The sequence below is a fragment of the Schistocerca serialis genome, chromosome 7 (assembly GCF_023864345.2).
Source record: "Schistocerca serialis cubense isolate TAMUIC-IGC-003099 chromosome 7, iqSchSeri2.2, whole genome shotgun sequence".
Taxonomy (NCBI): Eukaryota; Metazoa; Arthropoda; class Insecta; order Orthoptera; family Acrididae; genus Schistocerca; species Schistocerca serialis.
In genome coordinates, this window is record NC_064644.1 from 466,522,139 (window position 1) to 466,548,796 (window position 26,658).

Consider the following 26,658-nt stretch of genomic DNA (forward strand, 5'->3'; position numbering starts at 1 on the left):
TGCATCCCTTCCTAAGCTCCATCCCAAAATTTTCCAAGAAAACTCCCACGACAAATGGAATTCCTACCAGTATTCCATGGACACCTAGAACGGAAGTTAAACTTTGACTTTCCAGCAACATGACGATGTCCCTCTTGCCAGGTCCTTCCGACAGTAGTCTTTATCAGACGCTATGCCCGCCCACATTTCTACCAAGGCACTATATCTTCATCACCCGACTCTCCTCCACAACAACTACACTTTCTTCGAGAATCCCGTCATTTGTACCACTCCTTCCTACAGACTCGTGAGCGCCAATTTCTCATACACCACAGGAAAACACAAACATAGAGATACACCAGGAATTTATTAAATGCTAAAACACGCCCAGACTATCTATAGAAATGTACCAGCCTCAACGCTACACTCCCCACTATCTTTTCCAGGTACTGGATAGAATTCCATCGACTCAATGGCAGTTATTCCATCCCTCACAATACATCCTTCACAGCGACCATCTCCTACATCACAGCTTGAGCACAGCTAACCACCTCGCATCCAGTCTCTCCAACAACATCTCAGTTCATGATACTCCTCATTTCGATTACTTCCTCTTCCCTACAGCCCATGAATGCACAAATACCTTTCCCCCTGCCGGCTCCCATCTTCTACCACGTCTATTACAAAATACCACAAACATAATTTAATACAGCAATTACAGCTTACGACATAAAACAAGTACTTTTCATAAACCGCAACTCTTCACCTGATTACAACAGCATTACCTATCTACACATCAAGGACTGGATGTCATCCTTACAAACCTTTATAATACTAGCCTCTCCCACGCAGGTCTCTATTCTCAGCTGTGGAAAACATCCATAATTCTATCTCCTCTTATAACTCCTACCAGTCTCACCTCATCGTTTATCCACGTATCGAATCTGTCCTCTCCCCATAAATCCATCGACACCTCACAACCTCCTTCCCATTAACCAGTGTATCTTCTGTCCCAATTTCTACTCTGACTACCAGCTGCCCTGGCTCACTCATCTTCTATTCCACCAGCTCTGTAACCGTAAATCCCGATTCTTGTCTATGTCGCCCTAGAAAATGCCTATGACCGGGTATGGCATTCCAGTATGCTTCTGAAACTCCAGGCACACACTTCCAGTTAAATATGTTTGCTGTTTGCAACTTTACTATCTAACCACTCATCACTCACTGATATTAAAAAGGCCAATTTCCACACGTTCTATTCCACTACAATTGAGCCTCAACGCTCCGTTCTCTCTCTTGCATTTATTTGCTCTAACTTGGCGATGTGCACGAACCATGTCCGACAATCCATCTCCTTCAGTATTCTGATGGCAGTGGTTTCCTTGCCTTCTACATTACCCTACATAAACGTCAACGATCCCTTAAAATCCACGTAAATCAGTTTACCTTCTGTTATGTCGAAGGGCTCCTTAAGATCGACAACTCGAAAACTCGGGCAATAAATATAGGTTGCACAACACATATCTTAGACATTCATGTCATTCCCCTCGCGATTTACAATCGTCGTACCCAATTAATTAACACATCAGAATATCTTGGATTAACCCTCGATGAACAGCTAACATGGAAAACTCACCTACTAACCATTCAACAGAAAGCCCACAATGTAAGAGAACTACTGAAACCACTCACTGGCCGAACTTGGCGATTAAAGCCCTCCACTATCTCTCACTCTTACATAGTGTTGATTCGACCTATCCTCACCTATGCAGGTGCTGAACGGATATCCGCTCCAGCTAAGCTCTGTAAGCTCCGCGAACTCGACTCTGATAATCCTAGAGTTCTTCTCCAATTTCCAGATCTATTATGCTCCCAGACACATTCACCACCCTGCACCTACACGCCATCTACATCCTCTCCCAGTGCAGTTTCAGCCGTCTCCCTCCCCCAGATCACGTACTCACCCCTGACATTTACACAAACTAGTAGCTATAAAAGCACTCCATCCATTTCACCGTATCACGGCTCCCTTTACCTTCCTTCCCCATATTTCCCAACCCGTTTTCTCCTTCTTTCCGTAACCGCCTACCGACACCCACAATGAATCCTTCTTTCCCCTCACTTAATGTTCGCTCTTTCGCCTCAATACTATCCATTAATCCTGACCCCTTATACGCCACTCTCCTACCCTCAGCAACGCCCAACTTTTTACCCTTGAACAGCAGACCTTCCCAGAGCTGATCCTTCAAGCTTAAGTGACATGAAGTCTTTCTTATTAAAATCACTGTTTTACATCGTCCGTTGCTTGACGTAGGCCCACAGGAACATAATCTAACAGGTAAAGTGATGACAACACATGATTTTAACACAGGCTGGACATTCAGCATTGATGATGATGTAGTATTTTGTACATTATCAACAAGGAAATTTTTATTGTTGACACTCGCGAATAATGCGACAGGTACCTACTAAGTGCCCAAAACCAGTTAACAAATTAAATCTCATCTATACAACAGGTTGCAGATTAGTTCGATGTATTGATTAGCGTTTTAAAAATTGATGACAGAGAACTTCAGCTAACCACAACAACTGTTACTCCAGCGTACTGTAAAAAATCCGTATACGATTTTACATAGAATTATTCAGGGTGAATCACCTAAACCTTGCACTGCAAATATTGTGGAAACTGGAAGTGCTACTGATGTATGGTTCTCATAGAATGGATTGTAAGGTAGAGGCTCGTGCTGTTATCCAATCAACAGACTGCAATAATAGTTAGAAAGTGTATTTTTTGTGTAAACGTGTACTTTTTTAAATGGAACAATGCCTATTGGCATTAACAGACTAAAAGTAGTCTAAATTACAATGTCAGTGGTGTTTGCTGCAGCGTGCTAGTGCGAGTAGTTCACGTGGGATCGTATTTTGATAAGTTCCCACATCGACACTGGTATAATACCTGTGGCAGCACATACTAAAGAATAACGCAAGTTACTATATGTGGATTATGACCAGCAACGAAAAAACTGACCATCATAGGTTGTGTTCAAAATGTCCAGCGGCAGCAGCAATATACGCTTCCAGTCCGGTATGGAATGACCGCTGCACACGTGCTAGCATTTCTGCAGAGATGTCCGTGCAGGCTTCAGTTCTACATTGTTGCATATCATCGCATGAAGTTGGTATGTGTTTGTAGGTACGTCTTTCAGCTATCACTGCAGAGAAAGGCCTACATTTGACAAATTCAGGGATGAGCCGGCCACGGTACAGAAAAATGGTTCAAATGGCTCTGAGCACTATGAGACTCAACTGCTGTGGTCATCAGTCCCATAGAACTTAGAACTACCCAAACCCAACCAACGTAAGGACATCACATACACCCATGCCCGAGGCAGGATTTGAACCTGCGACCGCAGCAACAGCGCGGCTCCGGACTGGAGCGCCTAGAACCGCACGGCCACGGTACAGAACCTCCACCTCCTGTCGAATGATTTGGAAACAATTTTTGAGGACATGATGTAGCATTTGGTGCACCATGCGGTGGACAACCATCATGTTGGTACCACAGGTTCTTACTAGCCTGCAAAGGAAGGTCATCTATCATCCGTCGGATATGGTCTTTTAGAAGGCTGTGGTACTAGTGCGTGTTCAGTACTCCTTCTATGAAACGCGGGTCTATGAGCCAATGACTCACCACACGTTTACACTTCATGGATGCTGACATTCCAACCGACGAATTTAGAGAACAACAGTGCATGTTTCAGCGGTTTACCTGGTCATGATTCGTAAATGTGGCTTCGTCACTAGACAGGGTACGTAATATATCTGTCTTAATGCCCACGTACAGAAGATAACACGATTCTCATAACCGTTTCCATTCAACTCTTACTGGAGAGAAGTGTGATAGGGATGAAACCTATATCGGTGGAGAAAGCGTAGGAAACTTTCATCCCACATCCTCTTGCGATTGCGCGGGAGTTAGCGTGCGAATTAACTTTAATAGTAGCAATAAGAGTAATTTGCACCTCTTCTGTCGTCACTTGCTTTCTTCTGTTACGTTGCTACTTGTTACACTACCACTGGCTGAGGAGGTTGATAAATAATTACCTAAATGGTTCACGTCTATTGGGATATCTTCCCGCATACACCAGTCAAGAACGAACTGAATTCTTCCTGCACTCTCCATACACCATGAGCGTGTCAGCTTTTTCTGCATTTTTAAATCTCATGGTCCAGTCACGGCCTACTGCTTGGACTGTCACATAATAACTTACAAGAAAGGCGCAAAGCACTTCAGGAACGCACAAGGACTCTGTAAGCAAACATAACCACACAGGTTGACTGGCACAAACAAGTGGCGGTGTGGAAACTTTGCACGACACGATATCTGTTAAATGACCAGCACTAGAGTCGGGCAACAAACACCGCTACATTCTAAGTTATCCAACTTCTAGTTTGTTAAAGCCAATAGGCTTTGCTCAGATTAAGAAGTGTATGTTTGCACAAAACATTCACTTCCCAAGTATTATCATAATCTGGTTATTCTCTAACTATATTAACCCCCGACTACCAATGTGTCTGTGAAAACAGCACATCACTAGTACATTCCATTTACGTAATATCTGCAGTGCAAGTTTCACGTGAGTCGTCCTGTATTCACCAAAAGATTCAGTTGAAAAGTTGAGAAAACGGTTGTGTGAGTCTCTAACCGGCTCTAATGAAAAAATACGCTGCATACTACTGGGCTTTTCATTCAGTTTTATATTTTAATAGTTTTAACCGGAGTGTATGTACACCTGATTTACTGTATGAATTGGTCAATGCAGTATGTTGTACATCATGTTTTAAATGTACACTTATTGTTTTCGTTTTACGAATTTACTATTAATATTTTATATTAGAAACGAAGAAAATCAAGTTCCATTTATATGAATTATTAGCAGAATAATATGCGTTGCACAGATACGTTTTTAATCCAGTCTTCTATTAGTCCATCTCCACCTTCACCTTCTCTCTGTACATCTCCTACTCCCCCTCTCTACCCACCTCATCCTCCACATCTCCTGCCTATTTTTTCCCCTACTCTGTGTCCATCTGCTCCTTCCCCGTTTGTCTATCTTCTCCCTCCAGCCTCTAAGTCAATCTTTTCCTCCCATATGTCCTCCACCCCTCCTTTTGCAAATCTCCTCCTCGCTCTGTCTCTGCCCTTTTCCTTCTATCTCCTGCCTTTGTCTGTCCATTGCCTTCCCTTCCTTCACTGTGTCCATCCCTTCTTCTTTCCTTTCTCTGGGTATTTCCTTCTCCTCCTTCTCCCTCTTTCTGTCCATGTCTGTCTCCCCTCTGACTCTGTACATCTAATCTGCTTTCCACTCTCCATCCATCTGCTCCTCCCCACTCTGCCATAGGCTCCTGTCCCATCAGCCATTCTCCCTCCATTTTCTGTCTACCTTTTCCTCTTTCCTTTGGCTGATTATTTCCTTTCCCCCTTCTCTCAGTCTACCTCCTCCTACTCCCTCTCTGTGTATTCCTCCTCACTATCCCTGCCCATCGTCACCTCTTTCTGTTCTCTGTCCTAACCATCTGCACCTTTCCTCCCTCTCCACCAACTTTTCCCACTCTGTCCATCTCTTCAAATCTCACTGTGCCCATCTCCACCTCCCCTTCCTCTGTCCATTTCCTCCTCCCTCTATATGTCCATCGCCTCTTCCCCCTTGCTCTCTTTTTCTTTCTCTTTCTCTATGCATCTCTTCCTCCCCCTGTCTCTGTGCACCTTTTCCTATTTCCTCTCTCTTTCTGCCTCCACGTCAGTCATATCTGAGTCGATGTCCTTCACCTCTCTATCCTTCTCCTATCCCTTTTTCTCTCCACTTCATCACCTGTGGTCCAATAGGATGTTGCTGTTGCCTTTATCGACACAGTGTTTTCAGAAAGTAAGTAGTTACAGAAATTGTGCCAAGTTGGTTTGAAACTGATTCACATATTTAGATGGATTCTTTTACCTGTGACTTTGCCCGTGTACGTACATGTCACACGCATTTAAAGTATTTCACACATACTCTTACACATAGTTCAAGTGTATCTCAAGCGATTTTTGCTCTGAGTTTTATTTATATGTAGTTTAGTGTTTATGAATTTATGTCTCCAGAACGAGTGTCGTACAGTGATATAATATTGTAGGTGCATTCGGCGAAATATGTGGATGCAATCTGCGAAATGTATTGCAATAAATTTAAAAGCAAAGAAGTAATAAATTTAAAAGTGATGCATAATGCGACTGACTGTTTATCATGCTTCTCAATATTTATTGTGTCATATCTCACGAACTGTAGGTGGTACGACGTTATAGTTTTGGACGTACATTCAGATGTGAATGTGAATATTGTCTCACAAGTGTATTGCGAATACAGTTAGTAAAAAACAAATAACATAATATAACGTCACGCCTGATCCGAAAATGAATGGCGAAAATGTAATAAGCAATAAACATTTTCACGTTCATCGTTATCTGGTGGGTGTTAGCGAGAAAATGCGTCCTGATGGTTTGAATTTATGTGTGAACTGTGTTGCAACCCTCTAAATGCTTTCTTTCTCAAATATAAGAGGAATAAAATGTTGATACTCCCGTGTCGTGGGCTACACTTCTTTTTCACCCCCTCCGCCTCAATCCTTTGATAGGTAGGTTGTTCTTCCCACATATCAATTCTTTCCAGACAGTAAATGATGTGTATATCAAGTTAAGTTGAATCGGTTCAGTGGTTTAACCGAAGGTGAGCCTCATACATAGATATATTTTTATTTTTCTTGCGAATACCTCACAATCCAATTAGATGCTCTTTCTCGTAGCGTTACTTGCTCCCTGGCTGAAAAAAGGCTTAAAGGTACCGGTGGCAGTCCACCTCCGCCTCATATGGGTGAGGAGGATGAAACAACAGCAACAACAACAAAACAATGGCTATTGATGGTTGGCTTGTCACAAAGACGTCGAACAAATGATTATCTCAAATGTAAGCCCATGTCACGCGACCCTGAACACCGACAGCTAGCCTCACATTCTGTTTCTTCTGCTTCTGATTTTTGCTTTTATTCCTCATATTCTGTATATTATGAAATTTTTAAGTCATTTCATATAAATTAATCTTATAACAAGAAGTCTGCTTCACGCAGCGTCCTTTTTGCTTAAAACATACGGCCGACATTGCATAAATGCACTCTTTTGCCTTCCAATTAACATTTTTACAGGTGTACTTTTGCATTGTTTATAGTTGTTTTCATATTTGTAAAGTATTTGATTTACACAAATTGTACACAAATGTCTACTACAGAGAGTCTTCCAGTTTTGAATAGGAAATATATAAAATTTAATCAGTAACTGCATGTACGGTGTTGTGTTTATAGGATTGTTTGAATACTTATTATTTTCGTAAATGCAGCGCATGAAGTGGAGGGTGCTAGATGGTTTGCCTCACCAGTGAAGCAGAGACCAAATGATGATCAAGAGTGTAATGCTCTGCCGACAATACCTTAAATAGTGTTAGTCGGACTTCCATTTTTGTTTTACCTCTCACCTTAATTTTTAGACATCACTGCAGTCCATTCAAACCCGTTGGGTTCTATGTTAGGGCCACTGTTTGGCAGCTTGCACAAGGGAGTAATCTTATTCAAACCTTGTTCCACGAAGAGAGTCTTTCAGTTTCCCAAAGGGATCATAGTCACATGGAGCCAGCTCACGACTGTAAGGCAGGTATTTCAGTGTTGTCCACCCGAGTTTTGTGATCGCTTCCATGGTTTTTTGACTGACATGTGGCCGTGCATTGTGATACAGCAGCAAAACATCCTGCTTTTGCCGATGTGGTCGAACACGAATCTGTCGAGCTTGAAGTTTCTTCAGTGTCGTCATATATGCATCAGAATTTATCGTGGTTCCACTTGGCATGATGTCCACAAGCAAGAGTCCTCCGGAATCGAAAACCGCCGTAGCCATAACTTTTCCAGCAGAAGGTGTGGTTTTGAATTATTTTTTCTTGGGTGAATTTGCATGATGCCACTCCATCGACTGCCTCTTCGTCTCTCGTAAAAATGATGGAGTCATGTTTCATCCCCTGTCACAATTCTTCCAAGAAATTCATCTCCACCATTCTCGTTCTGTTCCAAAAGTTCACTTCATACAGTTTTTCTTGTTTTTCTGTGAGCCACTGTCAACATCCAGGGGACCCAACTGGCGCAAACCTTTTTTAATGCCAACACTTTCAGTATTCTGCAAACACTTCCTTCCCCTATCCAAACGTAGCTCTTTTCAACCTCTTGTGGATGTTTCCCACTGTCTTGTTTTTACAACACAGGAATTCTATGACAACACGTTGCTTCTGACGAACGTCAAGTGTAGCAGCTCTCTTGAAGACATGTTGTGATGGCTCCACTCACGGGAACAGGTTGAACTAAGTTTGAAAACAAGCGGGAAGGATGTATCTACACACTGTAAAAATGTAAACTGTATTTTTACAAAAATAGTGTGCATTTATTTTGGAGTGACCCTCGTATTACAAAATGTTTACATCAAGTAAATTATAAGTACATGTTAGACAGTAAGTGAACACTTACCCGCTAGTGTGAGAAGCGCGTCGTCTCATACTGATTTCTATTCCAGGCGACGTCCTCTGCTTGATTTCTCCTCTGGTTGTCCGGCGGCGCTGCCGCCGTGTCGCGGCCGGTGGGCCGAATTTTCGCGGCGTTCGCATCTCGTTTGGACAGCCCTGAGAGGAAGTTGGGATTCCTACCTGGAGAGGTCGGGACGATGGTGCGGGAAGTGACCAAAGGCTCCGTTCCATGAGAGGCTGATCGCTATTGGTTTTCTATCGAAAGTGTATTGCCGCCGCCGCCTATTGTGTTGCTGTCCTTAGAAGAGATCTCCTGGTAACAAGCTGTCAGTTGGCGTTTCACTTCAAGCCTTTTTCGTCGTCAGTGATTTCATCAGGAACGACCATTGGTTGCTCGGTCGGTAGTCTCAGCGGACGACGTGCACTGAGTCTCGTCTACGCTTCTGATTTCTGTGTGCCCCTGATTAGTTGCGGTTCGTGCCTGTTTCAGCACAGTGATAGGTTTTAGTATTTTTTCAGTTGCTCGTGGTATTGTTTTTTGGTGGATCTGTGAAGGGGTCCAACTAATGGGAGTCCTAGTGGGATAGATAGGGCAACTGTTGCGCCGAGTTTTTAAATGATTTTTTTTTTTTTTTTAAATTGACGTTTGGATTTACAATGGCCATCCAGTGGTGCGTTCGTTAGACACAGCGGCACAGGGAGACGGCTGTCATGTAGCAGATGCTGTTTACTGTTGATGAATGCCCTAAGTTGAAAAGGTGCAGTATTTGTATTTGGTGAAATTGTTGAACGAGCAGTCAACCGTAACGCTGTCATAGTACTGGACTTGCAGATTACATTGAATTATTCTTGTCATTAAATATTACGCACATGTTGAAATGTTCGTCAGTATATACAGTACAGATTTTTTTCACAGTTACGGAGGCAAATAATAGTTTCAGTGCAGTTATCTTTGATTATTTCTTGGGTTTAAGTTTTATAACCCTTTATTTAAGCGCTTTTTTTTTTTAAGAGAACAAATTTGCAGAAGGTTCAAGAGATGAATTAGTATTATGTTTTACGTAGTTAACGTCTAAGTTGACATAACACTGATATGTAATTGTCGGTATTGCAGAGTAGTCTAGTTAGCCATATTGTACGCTGACACAGTTCCTGGTTGTCCGACCGGTCAACAAATCGTTCCGGTGTGCCTCACCAGCCGGCCGACTCGAAGACAGGAGAGCTAGCGGGCAAGGCTCTGATCGGAGACCGGTACTAGGACCTCATTGGAACCACCATCCCGTGGCGAGTTGCGGTTGCGAGTCGTTGGTCACTTAAATTCTCATGGTTGTTGCAAGGCTCCGTCCCTGGGATCATCTCAACTTTCCGTTCCTCGTTAACTTTCTCCTTGTCTGCCTTCCCCTCCCAGAATGAAACTTCAATTGTGCAAATAGGAAGGTTTCAAGACATCAGACTGTTAATACATTTCATGAAGTTATACTCTGTTTCATGCTTAGCTAATCACATATATATATTTCGAATTATTTCCAATTTACCAAACGCTTAAGCCTTTACTGTCCTCCTTGGTGTAACTGTTTTTAGATTTGCTGTATACATGATAGGCACCACGATGGCCCACTTGTTTTGAAGTGGGGCATTTACTCTCTTAAATCCTTCTGGGAGAATTGTAAAATACGTTGATCAGTTTCTGTTAAAATGTTTTCTTTCTTACTTTATTCTAAGTCTTCTTGGGCTCTGTTTTGATCTTGACGTTCCTGTAATACTTAAAAAATTTCAAGGCAAGTTTGATCTTGTTGCAAATTTCTTAGAAGAGAATTTTAAAATAAATTTCTAGCATTCTGGGGCTGTGTGATTATTGATGTTAATCTTGTAGTAATTTTTTTTAAAAAGAGGATACGTTTCAAAGCAAGTTTTAAGCCCTTCTGGAGCTCTGTAATTGTTTGCTGTTAACTGGCTTTTCGATTCATTCTATTGTAAAGGAAAATTTTAAATGTTTTAGTGAAATAAATGTAGATGTAGTCAGCTCCAAGTCATGTTGAACCTGGGGCCTGACCCTTCTATGAATTCCTGCACCAACCAATGAAATAACATTTAAGTGTACACGTATGATATTAAACTGTTCATTTTAAATTGTACATTTACTACTTTTGGAAGTGCGAAGATATGTATTCCTTGCAAGACAGTTCCAGCTTTATACGTTAGTAAAGTGGAGCAAAGCCTCTGTCCTTATACGTACATCGCCACACGTAAGGCGGTTTGCACTTACGCTTCATGTAAGTAACTTCATCGTGATACTATGCAACAGTTGAATTTTTGGAGGTGCTATTTCTGCTGTTTTCGTAATATTACCCGTACGTATTGGTCACATGTTTCTCAATAGTACGCTCTTTCCAATTTTATTCAATGTCTTTTTTCGTTTAGTTCCTTTGAAAAATGGCCTTACGCTGGAAGGCTTAAGAACCGGAGAAACACACTGGAGCGCAAAACTTAACGACTCAAGCAGATCTCTCATTGCTGGCCGTGGTGGTCTAGAGCTTCTAGGCGCTCAATCCGGAACCGCGTGACTGCTACGGTCGCAGTTTCGAATCCTGCCTCGGGCATGGATGTGTGTGATGTCCTTAGGTTAGTTATTTTTAAGTAGTTCTAAGTTCTAGGGGACTGATGACCACAGATGTTAAGTCCCATAGTGCACGGAGCCATTTGAACGATTTAGATCTCTCATGATGTGTCACTGCAAATTGACATAGCCCGATGCAACCTGTACCATAGATAGAAAGAACTACAAAAGGTAGTTGAAAAATATGCGCGATGACAGTGACGGAAATAACACTTCTATGCAAAGAAAGGAATTACAACGAATTCACAGCGAGTTGTGGTTGTCCCCTGTGCTTTAGGAATGGCGAGACATGATTCTCAGTAGATAGTATGACCACTTTTGTGGCGGTGTTCGTAGCGACAAGCAATTCGCTGTAGAAACGGCTTACGAAGTCACCGCCACACTTTTAATAGCGGGCCGACCGGTCCGCTGGAACAGTGAACACAAAGATGAAAACCCAAACACTCTGATTAAATAAAAGTCGGTACTTATCTTTATTAACGAAGATACAGACATACAGTAGTGGACTCCGTGTCTACAGAGATCTGTCTAGTTCGAGTCGGAGCGGCTAGGTCAGCGTCGGCTGACGACAAACAACAACTCTGCTGCGATGAACACACAACTGACTAGCAAGTACACAATTCGGTGTCGAGTATACAACTGAGCGGCGAATACAGAACTGTCCTAGCGCTCGCGACTCCAGCGCTTAAGAAACCAGAAGCCAGCGGTGGCGCGCGCAGACTTGCGGCGATTTCCTGTCTCGCTGGCGCTGCTTATGCTGACGGCGTCCGGACTTTGCTGCTGCCAACCTTTTGGCAGCGGGCTCGGGTGGCATTACTGGCTGGGATATAACACTCCTCCCCCCCAAATCGCCGCACCGTCGTTGAGTAATGACGTGGCGAGCGTCGACGGCGGGGGAGGGGTCTGGCCGCAGGCGTAGCAGAAGAGACCGGGGCGGAGACTGTTGTCGGTGGCAGTCCCCGGTCCGCACCCCAGCATTGGCTGCGCGGGGCCTCGGGAAACACCGACTGAAAACCGAGGTCAGGGTGCACGCCTGTGACCACGGGCGCAGCTTCTGGCACTGGGCGCGACGGGGCGTCGGGACCCACGAAGAGAGGCAGCGTCTCCTGACGCTGCGTCGACGGCTGCTGAGTGGGAGCCGGACAAGGCGCTGCTGTGTCAGACTCCTTGGGGGTGCCCAAGGAAAGCGGCTGCAGGACAGGCTGCACAGCCACCGCTTGGGAAGGCGGCCCGGCTGAGGGGTCGACGTCCATCAGCTCCGAAGGCGGTGGCGACTGAAGAGGGACCGCAGGCGCCGGAGCGACCACCAGGGGAGCTCCCGGATGAAGCTGCGCGGGAGGCATCAACGGGACGGGTTGTCGGCGTGGTAGCGGCGATGGCTGCTGCTGCTGCTGCTGCCCTGGGGGCGGCAGCGAAGTCGGAAGGCGCGGCTGGAACCCGCCGCGGACCAAATCTGTGGACAAAGAACGAGCGGCAGAATCCGGGCGGCCAGCGCGGCGCAACTGGTTCTGATGCCTCCTGTGCACCCCAGTAGCACCTTGAACAGTATAGAAACCGCGACCCTGGACACGTATCACGGTACCACGTTCCCAACGACGGCGACCGTGATAAACTCTGAAAAAAACGGCGTCGTTGCGCTGAAAACGCGTGCGATGCTCAGAAGCGGCGGGTCGATCCGGGGGGTGCAACAACCGTAGTAGGGTGCGATGACGACGGCCGTGGAGAAGCTCCGCAAGCGAAGGGCCGTCGCGTGGCGTGGTCCGGTACGACGACAGGAACGTGATGAGGGCCTGCTGACGAGAGTGCGTAGCACGAAGGCGGTCCATATGATCCTTGAATGTGCGTACAAAACGTTCCGCTGCACCATTCAATTTAGGGTGGAACGTCGGAGTAAGAACATGGCGAATGCCATTGGCAGAACAAAAACTTTCAAATTCAGCAGAGGTAAATTGTGGGCCATTGTCAGACACTAAAACTTCTGGAAGACCCTCAATACAAAAAATTGAAGTCAACGCCTGTATAGTTTGTGCAGACGTTGTAGACTGCATGGGCACAACAAACGGAAAATTACTAAATGCATCTTTCACGATGAGCCAACGAGAATTCCAATATGGACCAGCGAAATCAATATGTACTCGCTGCCAGGGACCGGCAGGGCGTGCCCACTCAAAATAGCGTTGAGGCGGAGCAGCTTGGTGTTCGGCACACGTCGAACAATCTGTAGACATCTGCGTAATCTGCTTATCAATGCCGATCCATGTACAATGACGGCGGGCAAGCTGCTTGGTGCGGACCACTCCCCAATGACCTTGATGCAACAAGTCGAGGACCTTGGATTGGAGCACTTGGGGAACCACTACACGAAGCTGGTCATTCTCGGTGCGTAACAGCAAAACTCCGTGCGAAACAGACAACAGATGACGTTGCGGATAATAGCGACGAACCACAGGATCCGATATGTCCTTTGCCTTGGACGGCCAACCACGTTGAACAAAACGTAATAGTAAACTCAGATGAGGATCCGTAGCTGTCTCACGTGCCACCTGACGATAATCAATCGGAAAATCCCAGAGGGATTGATGCTCATCGGCGTCAATCTGATGGCAAGAGTCGTCAGAGGAATCGCAGACATCATCCGCGGCAATCGGCAATCTAGAAAGCGCGTCAGCGTTTGCATGCTGAGCTGTAGGGCGATACAGTATCTCATACTGGTATTGTGATAACAAAAGAGCCCAACGTTGTAGTCTCTGAGCTGTCCGCTGAGGAACTGGTTTAGACGGATGAAACAGTGACGTCAGGGGCTTGTGATCTGTTACCAAATAGAATGGTCTACCATAGAGGTAGTGATGGAATTTTGTGACACCGAACACAATAGCCAACGCTTCCTTGTCCAATTGGCTATAATTACACTGAGCTTTGTTTAGCAATTTAGATGCGAACGCAATAGGACGTTCGGTGTTACTGACTCGGTGAGACAACACAGCACCGAGGCCGAAAGAAGAGGCATCACAAGCTAACACCAGAGGCTTGTTAGGGTCGTAATGGACCAGACAACGATCATTCAATAAAGCCTCTATAAGCTGCTGAAAGGCTGATTGGCAATCAGCTGACGACACGAACGGAACATTCTTACGGCGGAGACGATGCAACGGTGCCGCAATCTGTGATGCATTAGATATAAACCTAATATAATATGTCAATTTGCCAAGAACTGCTTGCAATTCATGCAGATTGCGAGGGGCGGGCAAATCACGAATAGCTGCTAAATGTGACTGGGAGGGATGAATGCCTTGAGCATTAATAACATGTCCCAGATACTCCATCTCCGTAAGGAAAAATGAACATTTATCGATGTTGCAACGTAGGCCTGCCTGAGACAACACTGTAAACAAACACTCCAAATTACGGAAATGTTCAGCAGGCGTCCGACCGGACACAACAATATCGTCTAAATAGTTGCAACACGATGGCACATTAGCCAGAGGTTGTGACAAAAAACGCTGAAAAACAGCTGGAGCTGACGCACAACCAAAAGGCAAACGCAGGAAACGGAACAACCCCAACGACGTGTTTATGACAAAATACTGTTGTGATTGCTCGTCGAGGGGCAATTGCAAATATGCTTCACGGAGATCAATTTTGGAAAAGAAACGAGCTTCCCCTAACTTATCCATCAGCTCGTCCGGTCTAGGCAAAGGAAAAGAATCAATGACAGTCTGAGGATTAACTGTCGACTTAAAATCAGCACACAAACGTAACTTGCCAGACGTTTTCTTTATAATAACTAAGGGAGAAGCCCACTGGCTCGCTGAAACGGGTTGAATAACACCGCTGTTTTGCCAACGACGAAGTTCATCTTCTACAGGGGCCCGGAGGGCGTGAGGCACTGGACGAGCACGACAAAATCGAGGCTGAGCATTATCTTTTAACGTAATATGAGCGGCAAAGTTCGCAGCACAACCTAGTTCGTCTTTAAATATGTCACTGTATCGTTTACACAAATCGGTTATGCTGTCTTGAGGAACAACAACAGAATTAATTTGCAACACATTGTCTTGGATAGACAGGCCAAACAAGTCAAAACAGTCTAATCCGAAAATGTTTACACTGTCTGTAGCGCGGAGCACTGTGAATGAAACTGTTTTTGTATTGCCACGGAATGTGGCTGGCACGCTACATACACCTAACACAGGAATTTGTTCTCCACTATAAGTAGCCAAAGAATGTTTTGCCGCTGAAAGTTTAGGGCGGCCGATAGCCGCATACGTAGCACTATTTATGAGAGTCACAGACGCACCAGTGTCTAATTGAAAATTGAAGGTCTTATCCTGGATACGTAGCTTCACAAATAGTTTATTACACTGTCTCTGGATCGGCGCATTGGAGGCGGAAGACACAAAATCAGCGCGTTTAGCGCGTGTTCGCTGCTTACGACAACTCGTGGGTTGGGCGGGTGGAACAACAACTCCTGCTTCACTTGCAGTCTGTACATTACGTTTTACAGCGTTTGAATTACGCTTGGGTCGCATAGCAGAGGGCTGGGTCGGTGGCTTATTGCGAACAAGTTTATTACCCACACGAACCGTGGAAGAGTCTTTAAACGCGACCTTCTGGGCGGGCTGGCTTCGAATAACATGAATATCCATGGGCTGGGCAGCACTAGAATTGTTCTTGCGTTTACGCAAACAAACAGTCTGGATGTGTCCTTTCCTTTGACAAAAGTGACAAACCGCGGTTCTTAACGGGAAACGTTCACGAGGATGAGCAAGAACACACTTAGGGCAAGACTTAACTCTATCATTTTGCACACGCGGCTGACGAATGTGTTTAACATGACGCGGCCGGCTAGTGTTTACAGTCTGACTCTGCCGGTGGGGCCGCGGGCGTGACATAACTTGCTTAGCACAGGCAATTTTCAGAAATACATGGCTGATCTAACTCACACTCAGCATAGTCAAAAGTATCTTGGGCTTCAATGATGTTCATCACAGTCTCTAATGACGGGTCAGGCAACTTTAAGATAGCAGCACGAATACGAGAATCTGCAATGTTTTGAGTAATAGCGTCTCGTAACATGACATCACTGTAGGAAGCTCCACACACACAATTAAATCGGGACTGACGGGTGAGGCCCCGTAAATCTGTTAACCACTGTTTATTAGATTGATGTGGCAGTTTCTTTAATCTGAAGAACTTGAATCTGGCTGCTGCCACATGAACTCGCGACTCGAAATACTCAGCAAGCTTGTTAACAACAACGTCATAGTCTAAAGCTTCTGGCTGGGATTCCGGGAACAACTTACAAAGTAGTTCAAATGGTTCAAATGGCTCTGAGCACTATGCGACTTAACTTCTGAGGTCATTAGTCGCCTAGAACTTAGAACTAATTAAACCTAACTAACCTAAGGACATCACACACATCCATGCCCGAGGCAGGATTCCTGCCTGTGCTTGTTCCTTTTGTGTTGGAGGATTAGCCGCTTGTTTGGCGATTGCTTCCACCAGACTTTGTATTTGCTGACTCTGTAACAAGATCAACTGTTGTAAGTCGGCAGACATAGTGAACACAAATTAAACCAGCCCCCAAAATTTTATCGCTATAATTAGTATAACCAGAAACAAGTTGAACCAGCCCTGCATACGAGTTCGGAAGTCCTCGTCGCCAGTTTTGTGGCGGTGTTCGTAGCGACAAGCAATTCGCTGTAGAAACGGCTTACGAAGTCACCGCCACACTTTTAATAGCGGGCCGACCGGTCCGCTGGAACAGTGAACACAAAGATGAAAACCCAAACACTCTGATTAAATAAAAGTCGGTACTTATCTTTATTAACGAAGATACAGACATACAGTAGTGGACTCCGTGTCTACAGAGATCTGTCTAGTTCGAGTCGGAGGGGCTAGGTCAGCGTCGGCTGACAACAAACAACAACTCTGCTGCGATGAACACACAACTGACTAGCAAGTACACAATTCGGTGTCGAGTATACAACTGAGCGGCGAATACAGAACTGTCCTAGCGCTCGCGACTCCAGCGCTTAAGAAACCAGAAGCCAGCGGTGGCGCGCGCAGACTTGCGGCGATTTCCTGTCTCGCTGGCGCTGCTTATGCTGACGGCGTCCGGACTTTGATGCTGCCAACCTTTTGGCAGCGGGCTCGGGTGGCATTACTGGCTAGGATATAACAACCACCATGAAGAGCATTGTATGCTCTTTACGTGTTGCTGCGCTGGTCACGAGGTCGGTAAGGAGTTCCTGTGTTAGGGCGTACCATTCCTGCAACATGGCAGATCACAGCTCTTGTATGGTCGTTGGTGTAACTAAACGTGCTACGGTAAGTCTCTCCAGTGCGCCCAACATGTGCTCCATGGGATTAATGTGGGGGGAACGGGCAGGCCTGTCTATTCGTCGAATATCCTTTCGTTACAGAAACTCCCCACATACGTCGTTCGATGCAGTCACCCATTGTCATCCATAAAAGTGAAGTCTGGGCCCAACGTACTCCTGAAAAGACGCACATGTGGAAGGAGTACAGTGTCGCATTAACGTTGGTCGGTGAGCGTGCCGTCTCCGAAGATTTGAAGATCAGTTACCACATCCAAAGCTATGCCTCTCCACACAATAACTTCTTGACCACGACAACGATCATGATCGACAATGTCCCTGGATGAATTACGTATTGTCACCTCTCACCACGTGAGGCTAATTATAGAATCACTACGCAGACTGAATCTGTTACCATCCGAGAAAAGCCCGCGAGCCCTTTAAGCGTTGCTCCAGTCCCTCTGCGCTTGGTAACGCAGCTAATCTTCGAATACGGTACACTCGCTGATAAACGTTATTATGACAGTGTACTGCATACCCATGTGCATCTTTCCAAGAGTGCATTCGTCCCTGAGTGAGTCTTTATGCATGACAAAGCGTGACCGGGACGAGGGGCACATTCAGCTAACGAACTAGTGTCTGCGTTCCTGCTACTCCAGTTCCATGGACCACATGTGGAATGCTTCGGGAGAACTACAACAGCTAACGATATTGAAAAAATCGCAATACAAAGAGGGTGTAACCTCCCCCATCACTTATCGACCTTAATGACAGTGAAAAATTAAACCGCGTGCACCTAATGGAAATTTGGGAAAAGCAATCGTCACCGAAGTTAATTTGTCGGTAAAGAGGGAGGAAAGGGTTACGTCTAAATGAAAGGAAAAATGCAAATGAAATTGGTGGAAATTAATTTAGAGAAAAGGGTAAAATTAATAAAGAAAGTAAATTTGCGGTCGTTACATTAACAATTAATTGGCGTTAATTAGATATTTGAGATTTGGGGAAAATTACGGTCGCCAGTCCTATGGACAACTACTGTAATAACTGAAAATGAAAGATTAATGCACATATATACTCCTGGAAATGGAAAAAAGAACACATTGACACCGGTGTGTCAGACCCACCATACTTGCTCCGGACACTGCGAGAGGGCTGTACAAGCAATGATCACACGCACGGCACAGCGGACACACCAGGAACCGCGGTGTTGGCCGTCGAATGGCGCTAGCTGCGCAGCATTTGTGCACCGCCGCCGTCAATGTCAGCCAGTTTGCCGTTGCATACGGAGCTCCATCGCAGTCTTTAACACTGGTAGCATGCCGCGACAGCGTGGACGTGAACCGTATGTGCAGTTGACGGACTTTGAGCGAGGGCGTATAGTGGGCATGCGGGAGGCCGGGTGGACGTACCGCCGAATTGCTCAACACGTGGGGCGTGAGGTCTCCACAGTACATCGATGTTGTCGCCAGTGGTCGGCGGAAGGTGAACGTGCCCGTCGACCTGGGACCGGACCGCAGTGACGCACGGATGCACGCCAAGACCGTAGGATCCTACGCAGTGCCGTAGGGGACCGCACCGCCACTTCACAGCAAATTAGGGACACTGTTGCTCCTGAGGTATCGGCGAGGACCATTCGCAACCGTCTCCATGAAGCTGGGCTACGGTCCCGCACACCGTTAGGCCGTATTCCGCTCACGCCCCAACATCGTGCAGCCCGCCTCCAGTGGTGTCGCGACAGGCGTGAATGGAGGGACGAATGGAGACGTGTCGTCTTCAGCGATGAGAGTCGCTTCTGCCTTGGTGCCAATGATGGTCGTATGCGTGTTTGGCGCCGTGCAGGTGAGCGCCACAATCAGGACTGCATACGACCGAGGCACACAGGGCCAACACCCGGCATCATGGTGTGGGGAGCGATCTCCTACACTGGCCGTACACCACTGGTGATCGTCGAGGGGACACTGAATAGTGCACGGTACATTCAAACCGTCATCGAACCCATCGTTCTACCATTCCTAGACCGGCAAGGGAACTTGCTGTTCCAACAGGACAATGCACGTCCGCATGTATCCCGTGCCACCCAACGTGCTCTAGAAGGTGTAAGTCAACTGCCCTGGCCAGCAAGATCTCCGGATATGTCCCCCATTGAGCATGTTTGGGACTGGATGAAGCGTCGTCTCACGCGGTCTGCACGTCCAGCACGAACGCTGGTCCAACTGAGGCGCGAGGTGGAAATGGCATGGCAAGCCGTTCCACAGGACTACATCCAGCATCTCTACGATCGTCTCCATGGGAGAATAGCAGCCTTCATTGCTGCGAAAGGTGGATATACACTGTACTAGTGCCGACATTGTGCATGCTCTGTTGCCTGTGTCTATGTGCCTGTGGTTCTGTCAGTGTGATCATGTGATGTATCTGACCCCAGGAATGTGTCAATAAAGTTTCCCCTTCCTGGGACAATGAATTCACGGTGTTCTTATTTCAATTTCCAGGAGTGTAATTAGAACTAAAAGCGTGGCAACTGAAGGTTGACACGTGTTGTGTGAAAACTGAATGATTGTCAGAAGTAATAAATTTCACTACACTCTGGCTTAATTTAGCAAAAGAATTAATAAAATTAATAAAATTTATTAATAAAATTAATAAAATAAAATTAATAAAACTGGAACCGTAAAGCGCGGCAACTCACGGGAGCGTAACACAACACACCTGCTCCACCGCGCTACTCCAGCCAGACTCCCTGTGCCTGCGCTCAATGCGGCAGAGTTAACACTACCAAAGATCCTAAACACTCTGGTTCTCCACACAACCTATCGATGTAGGCGTTCGATAGCATAGTTTTCCCTAGACCAGACCATGCGTAAAAGTACAAATAATATTGACAAATGGTTCAAATGGCTCTGAGCACTATGGGACTTAACATCTGAGGTCATCAGTCCCCTAGAACTTAGAACTACTTAAACCTAACTAACCTAAGGACATCTCACACATCCACGCCCGAGGCAGGATTCAAACCTGCGACCGTAGCGGTCGCACGGTTCCATACTGAAGCGCCTAGATCCGCTCAGCCACACTGGCCGGCATAATATTTACAGTATATATATATATATATATATATATATATATATATATATATATATATAGTAAAATAATTACAATATGTAAAGACAGAAATGTCGTATCTTCAGGTAACAAAATAAGGAAAAAATTTATAGTACAATAGATGGAAATACGAGGATATGCATTTCCGGCTTTAGAAGCGTTCAAAAAGTTTTGCACAGTCGTCTCGAATTTTGTTATTTATTGCAGGAGGAGAAGGAAATTTTTTGTTAACATACTTGGAACATTTAGCTATAAGTTGGTGTATAAAAGTATTTCCTTTTATCTGCACGTGAGCCATAATGGACCGTGAAGTAGATGACAGGTTGCGACAACGGTCGGTGATGGAGTTCCTCTTCAACACTCACGATGACTCTGCCACATCGATTAACACTAAGTTCCTCCCTGTTTATAGGGAGGACACAGTGGATCGCAGCAGTATGCAGCGGTGATTGCAGAGGATTGAAGAAGGTGATTTCTCTCTACCGGACATCCAGTGAGTGATGTGAATAAGGAGACCATTGATCAAATCATCCAAAATGACAGATATGTGACGACACGACAGCTAGCTTAAACCACTGGTTTGTCATTGGGTAGTGTGGTATCACTGGTACAGTCAATGGGTGCAGAAAAATCTGTGCACGTTGAGTGCCTAGTTTATTGACAAGAGAAATGAAAACGATGAGGAAGAATGTGTGCGAGGGTTCCTCGACTGAAGAGTGGAAACCGTGTTTCTACGGCGTCTTTACCCAGGATGAATCATGGTTGCTTTTATCCGAACCTGAGAAAAGACCCCAGTCCATGGAGTGACGTCATCCGGGATCCCCTCGGAAGATAAAACCAAGACTTTCACGAACAAAAAGCGGAAAGGTGATGGCCCCCTTCTTCTGGGATCAGTGTGGTGTCATTTTCATTGACTTTTTGGAACCTGGTTCCACAATTAACCTGGATTGTTACTGTTTGCCACTGGACAAGCTGCGACGCGCCATCAAGACCCACAGACCACAGCTTCAGGGTCAGCTTTGTGGCCGTGCGGTTCTAGGCGCTTCAGTTTGGAGCAGCGTGACCGCTACGGTCACAGGTTCGAATCCTGCCTCGGGCATGGATGTGTGTGATGGCCTTAGGTTAGTTAGGTTTAAGTAATTCTAAGTTCTAGGGGACCTCAGAAGTTAAGTCCCATAGTGCTTAGAGCCATTTCAACCATCTGAGGGTCAGCTCATCAGACTACACCATGACAATGCCAAGCGCCATACAACCCATACGACGCAGGAGAAAATCAGGAAAATGTGTTGGAAAATTGTCCCTAATCCTCCCTACAATCCGGACTTGGCTCCGTCTGATTTTTACTTTGGTCGTCTGAAGGGCCACATCCGCGGTTAAACATTTCATGGTGAGGAAGACCTTATTTCCTGTGTGAGGCGATGGTGTAATATTCAATCCACAGAATTTTACCAAAGTGAATTTACATTATGGAAAGAACGTTGGGCCAGATGCGTCACAGCTGATAGAGGCTAAATTTAGTCGGCTCAATGTATAGCTAGATGTTCCAAGTATGTTCACAAATAGTTTCATTCTCCTCTTGAGGAAAAAAAAAGGTAAATTAGAGACGGCTGTGAGAAACATTTTGAACGCCCTTTGTACATCGATATTTTCATCAAAATATATCGATGTATGTTATCAATATTTCATTTCTCAGCATGTCTAATAAAATATCTATACTTAAATGTACAGCCGATATATTTATATTCCAGAACGTCGATTTCTTCTGCTACGGATATGTCGATACACGGGTACTTCTTACGACACATCGACTTCCGATAACGATTTTTCTCTAAATATCGATACATCGGATTTTCGTTATCTTTAAAAATATCAACAGTCCTAACTGTAGCATGCCCATATTCACCAACGACCATTCAGGCGTTGCAATCTGCTCTTTCGAAGGAATGGAACGTCCTACCACTAAAACTCCTCACCAGTATTTTGGCCAGGGTGGGAAATTGCTGCATAGCGTCCATTTCTGTCCGTGGTGACCACGCACCCTATTAAGATACCTACTCACTCTTTGTTATATCCAGGGGATCACCATAAGTAGCGGTGGATTATGTGTAATTACTGCCCAGGAATAGAAGTGTCACTTCTGTACGTCTCATTTCTTTCAGTTACCTCCTGTACTATACAGTAGCAGTTCTTTCTATGTATGGTCCTATAGTCTTTTCAGACTACGGGATAGCACTAGGCGACCTCAGATCTGCTTACTGTACAATCAACCATAGACTGCTCTTCCAGAAACTCTATGACAAATCGAGAGATTACCATTTTCACAATACCGTTGAGTCTCTCCTTCAAGACAGACAACTTTGCGTCGACAGAAAAACCAATTAAATGTACTGGCCGCGGGAAGCGCCTTTTTCACCTATAAACTAACGACCAGCCAGTACCTAAGCAGTGTATTGTATGGTAACCGGGGGCCCAGAAACGACGGAGAGGCTCCGTCCCCGCCGCAGCCGCAGTGGTCCATCATCCCACGACGACTAACGCAGTCCACTTCATCCCTCCGCCACCCCACACCAAATCGCTCTTTCGGGTTTATTGTGCGGTTCAGCCCCCAGTGGAGACCCCCCTCCCCCCCCCCCCCCGCCCCTCCGCCGTCGAGGGAACGTCTCACACCATACGAGTGTAACCGTGTGACCTCCACCTCAATTATAGACCTTAATGACAGTGAAAAATTAAACCGCGTGCACCTAATGGAAATTTGGGAAAAGCAATCGTCACCGAAGTTAATTTGTCGGTAAAGAGGGAGGAAAGGGTTACATCTAAATGAAAGGAAAAATGCAAATGAAATTGGTGGAAATTAATTTTGAGAAAAAGGTAAAATTAATAAAGAAAGTAAATGAGCGGTCGTGACGTCAACAATTAATTGGCGTTAATTAGATATTTGGATTTGGGGAAAATTACGGTCGCCAGTCCTATGGAAAACTACTACAATAACTGAAAATGAAAGGTTATTGCACATATAATTAGCACTAAAAGCGTGGCAACTGAAGCTTGACACATGTTGTGAAATTAATAGTGAGCTTCGTTTCTGAAGCACTACGAAATTCAATAAAATAAGGTTAGTCTTGGGCTACCTCAACAATCATTTCAAAAGCTACTTGAATCTACGCAATTTAGAAATAAGAGATTTAACTTTGAACTTGAATGAAATGATTCTGAACAATTAACAATAGTAAAATTTAGCAGTCACAGGTACGCTAAAATATGGTAACAAAACTCGCACTTTTAATTTGTGCTTGTCTAATCTAAATATTGTAGCCAGCTATGAATACCTTAACTGAATTTTGAAATTAAAGCAGTGAAATCGAATGATATTACTTTAATGCTGGCGTTTGAATTTCAACGACACTCGGGTTCATTCCGGAAAAGGAAGGGACCCTGCTTGGTAATGCAGTTGGAACAATGAGCAACAAAGGTTCATGCTACGTTGCTGTAATTTAAAGAGGCAAATGGAACAATTTTAAAAGCTGAGGTCTGCCATACAGTTCTAAAACTTTACGTGCTCGCAGTCTTCCTTGCTGGTTGATTGAAGGTTTGAAGTCGTCGATCGAGGAGATGGCGACAGTCACTCTTTGTCGGCCGTCGCTGTTGCAGAAGCTGGATGTTGGCGCGCCTCCTTCTCGACACGGTCACCAGGTGGAACGGGCTCTTGATGTGAGCCAGCTAATGCTTCCCGTCCGCGACACCGTGTCAGAAACTATCATAGCAAGTCGAGCGCAGTTACATGCTGCCAAACCTCGAAAGCGCGGCAACTCGCGGGAGCGTCTCACAACACACCTGCTCAACCGCACTACTCCAGCCAGACTCTCCGCTCTGCCCGCGCTTCACGCGACAGAGTTCACTACTAAAGATCCTAACACTTTGGTTCTCCACACGACCTATCGATGTAATCGTTCGATAGCATAGTTTTCCCTAGGCAACACCCAGCGTAAAAATACAAATAATAATTACAAAACAAACCAATTATACACCGACATAAATGCATAAATATATATATATATACAAATAGTAAAACAATTACAATATATAAAGACACAGAAATGTTTTATCTTCAGGTAACAAATAGGGAAAAAAATTATAGTACAATGGATGGAAATAGGAGGATATGCATTTCCGGCGTTACAACCGCTATGTTTTCGTGGTAAAGCAATGGTGGTGTACGCATAGGTGGAGAACTTGTTTGCGCAGATATCACCGACATAGCGTAGCTGAGGCGGAATAAGGGGAAGCAGCCCGCATTCGCCGAGGCTGGTGGAAAACCGTCTAAAAACCATCCATAGACTAGCCAGATCACCAGACCTCAACACTAGTCCGCCGGGCGGATTCGTGCCGGGGACCAGGCGCTCCTTCCCTGTGTTAGACCGCACGGCTAACCGGGCAGGCTACCTAATCATACTAAGTATTTCCGATACGAAAATGGCCTTGCTGGGCTTTGGAGGATACAGAGCAGAAGCTCGAGAAAGCACTCAGAGTCGCGTCAGAATATTATCACAATAACTCTCTTAAACTGAAACCTTCGAAGGCTCAAGAAAATTCTTTCCATCTTTGATTTCGGCAAGCAAAGCGAAAGCTCAATATTGCGTGGAATAATGCAACATTAGAACACACAGATAAACCAACCTATCAGAGTGTGATGTCAAATGATATGTAGATACCATTTTCGAAATTGGCCTACAATAATAATATCTTGCGGAAAGTCGTAAATAGCAGATGTGGAGCAAAGCCTAATGTCTTGAGAATCACGCACCACTGAATGTACCACAAAAATTACATCATTGTACGATACTTACCGCAGGAGATATAACATCATAAACACTTAGTTGCGTGAAAAACTACCGCATCACACAAGACGTTGAAATTTAGTATCTCGTTGCTACTGACTCTATTCACAACACATTTCGCAGGCAGTATCTACATAAGCCGCTGAATATACCTTCAGAAATATGACACTGTATGAAACATTATTCAGGAGAGATATAACGTCAACAACACAGAGATGCGTAAGAAATTGCCGAATCACGCATCATGTTTTAATTTATTATTTCTTCACTAATAACTAATTCAGATTTCATTTCGCTGACAGTAGGCACATATACCAATGGTCGCATCTGCAAAAGTATATCATTTTACATCACAGAGTTCAAGAGATACTACGTCTTAAACACTGAGCTTCGTGGAAATGAAAGTGCTGGACAAAATTTGCTAGACATACACCTCAAATTTGACAAATGCGCTTGAAATTTGTTAAATAAATGCGAAATATATTTGACATGGGCGTATGTCGCAAGGCCGTCGGTAAAAAGCTCATCCTAAACCCTTGGAACGATTTAAATCATGTATAGTACATACATTATTTAAAATCTGGAGAGCAATACTGCAGGGCTAAGAACCACCAGTCTCCATTTGGGGTGAGCGTGATAAAGTGCTAACAGAAGGGAGGACGAGGTGGGGGGCAGAGAGCAAGCGTGAAGGAGGAGACAGACACAGATGGAAAGCGGAGGGGATGGACGGATATAGAGGAGCAGAAATGATCAGAGACAAAGGAGAGGAGGAGATGGACGGAGAAAGAAAAGAAAGGAAGATGGACAGAGACAGGAAGAGGAAGATATCAGAGAGATGGGAGAGAAGAACAGGATGATTCGGAGGAGGAAATAGAGAGAAAAATTGAAGAGGAAGAAATGAACAGAGAGAGGGGGTGAGAGGAAATGGACAGAGAGAGGGGCAGGAGGACACGGATAGAGAGTGGGAGATGCAGAAGGTGATGAAAGAAAGGAGGTAGTGGAGATGGACAAAGGCATGTGGAGGGGGGGGGGGGGAGGATATGGAGTGATAGATGATTGGAATAAATACGTACCCGTGAAACGCCGGGTAAGCAGCTAGTGAAAAAAAAGAGGATAACAAAAATAAATGGCAGTTAAAACATGTACGAATGCTGTCTGGAATAACAAGGGGCGGTAACAAGTGACAGGAAGGCGCGGCGCCGGCGTGGCAAAAGCGT

The 26,658-nt window shown here is 45.1% G+C and overlaps 1 protein-coding gene across 1 annotated transcript in view; it reads right to left on the minus strand.

Moving 5' to 3' along the window:
• Positions 1-8,577: 8,577 nt before the first annotated feature.
• LOC126413149 (uncharacterized) overlaps positions 8,578-26,658 on the minus strand; it is a 49,541-nt gene continuing 31,460 nt past the window's right edge. Inside the window, exons 2-3 of the mRNA XM_050083043.1 lie at positions 12,221-12,640; positions 8,578-8,750 (exon numbers count right to left, since the gene is read on the minus strand). Of these exons, the coding sequence (XP_049939000.1) occupies positions 8,578-8,750; positions 12,221-12,640 (593 nt within the window). The remainder of the gene's footprint in view (positions 8,751-12,220; positions 12,641-26,658) is intronic.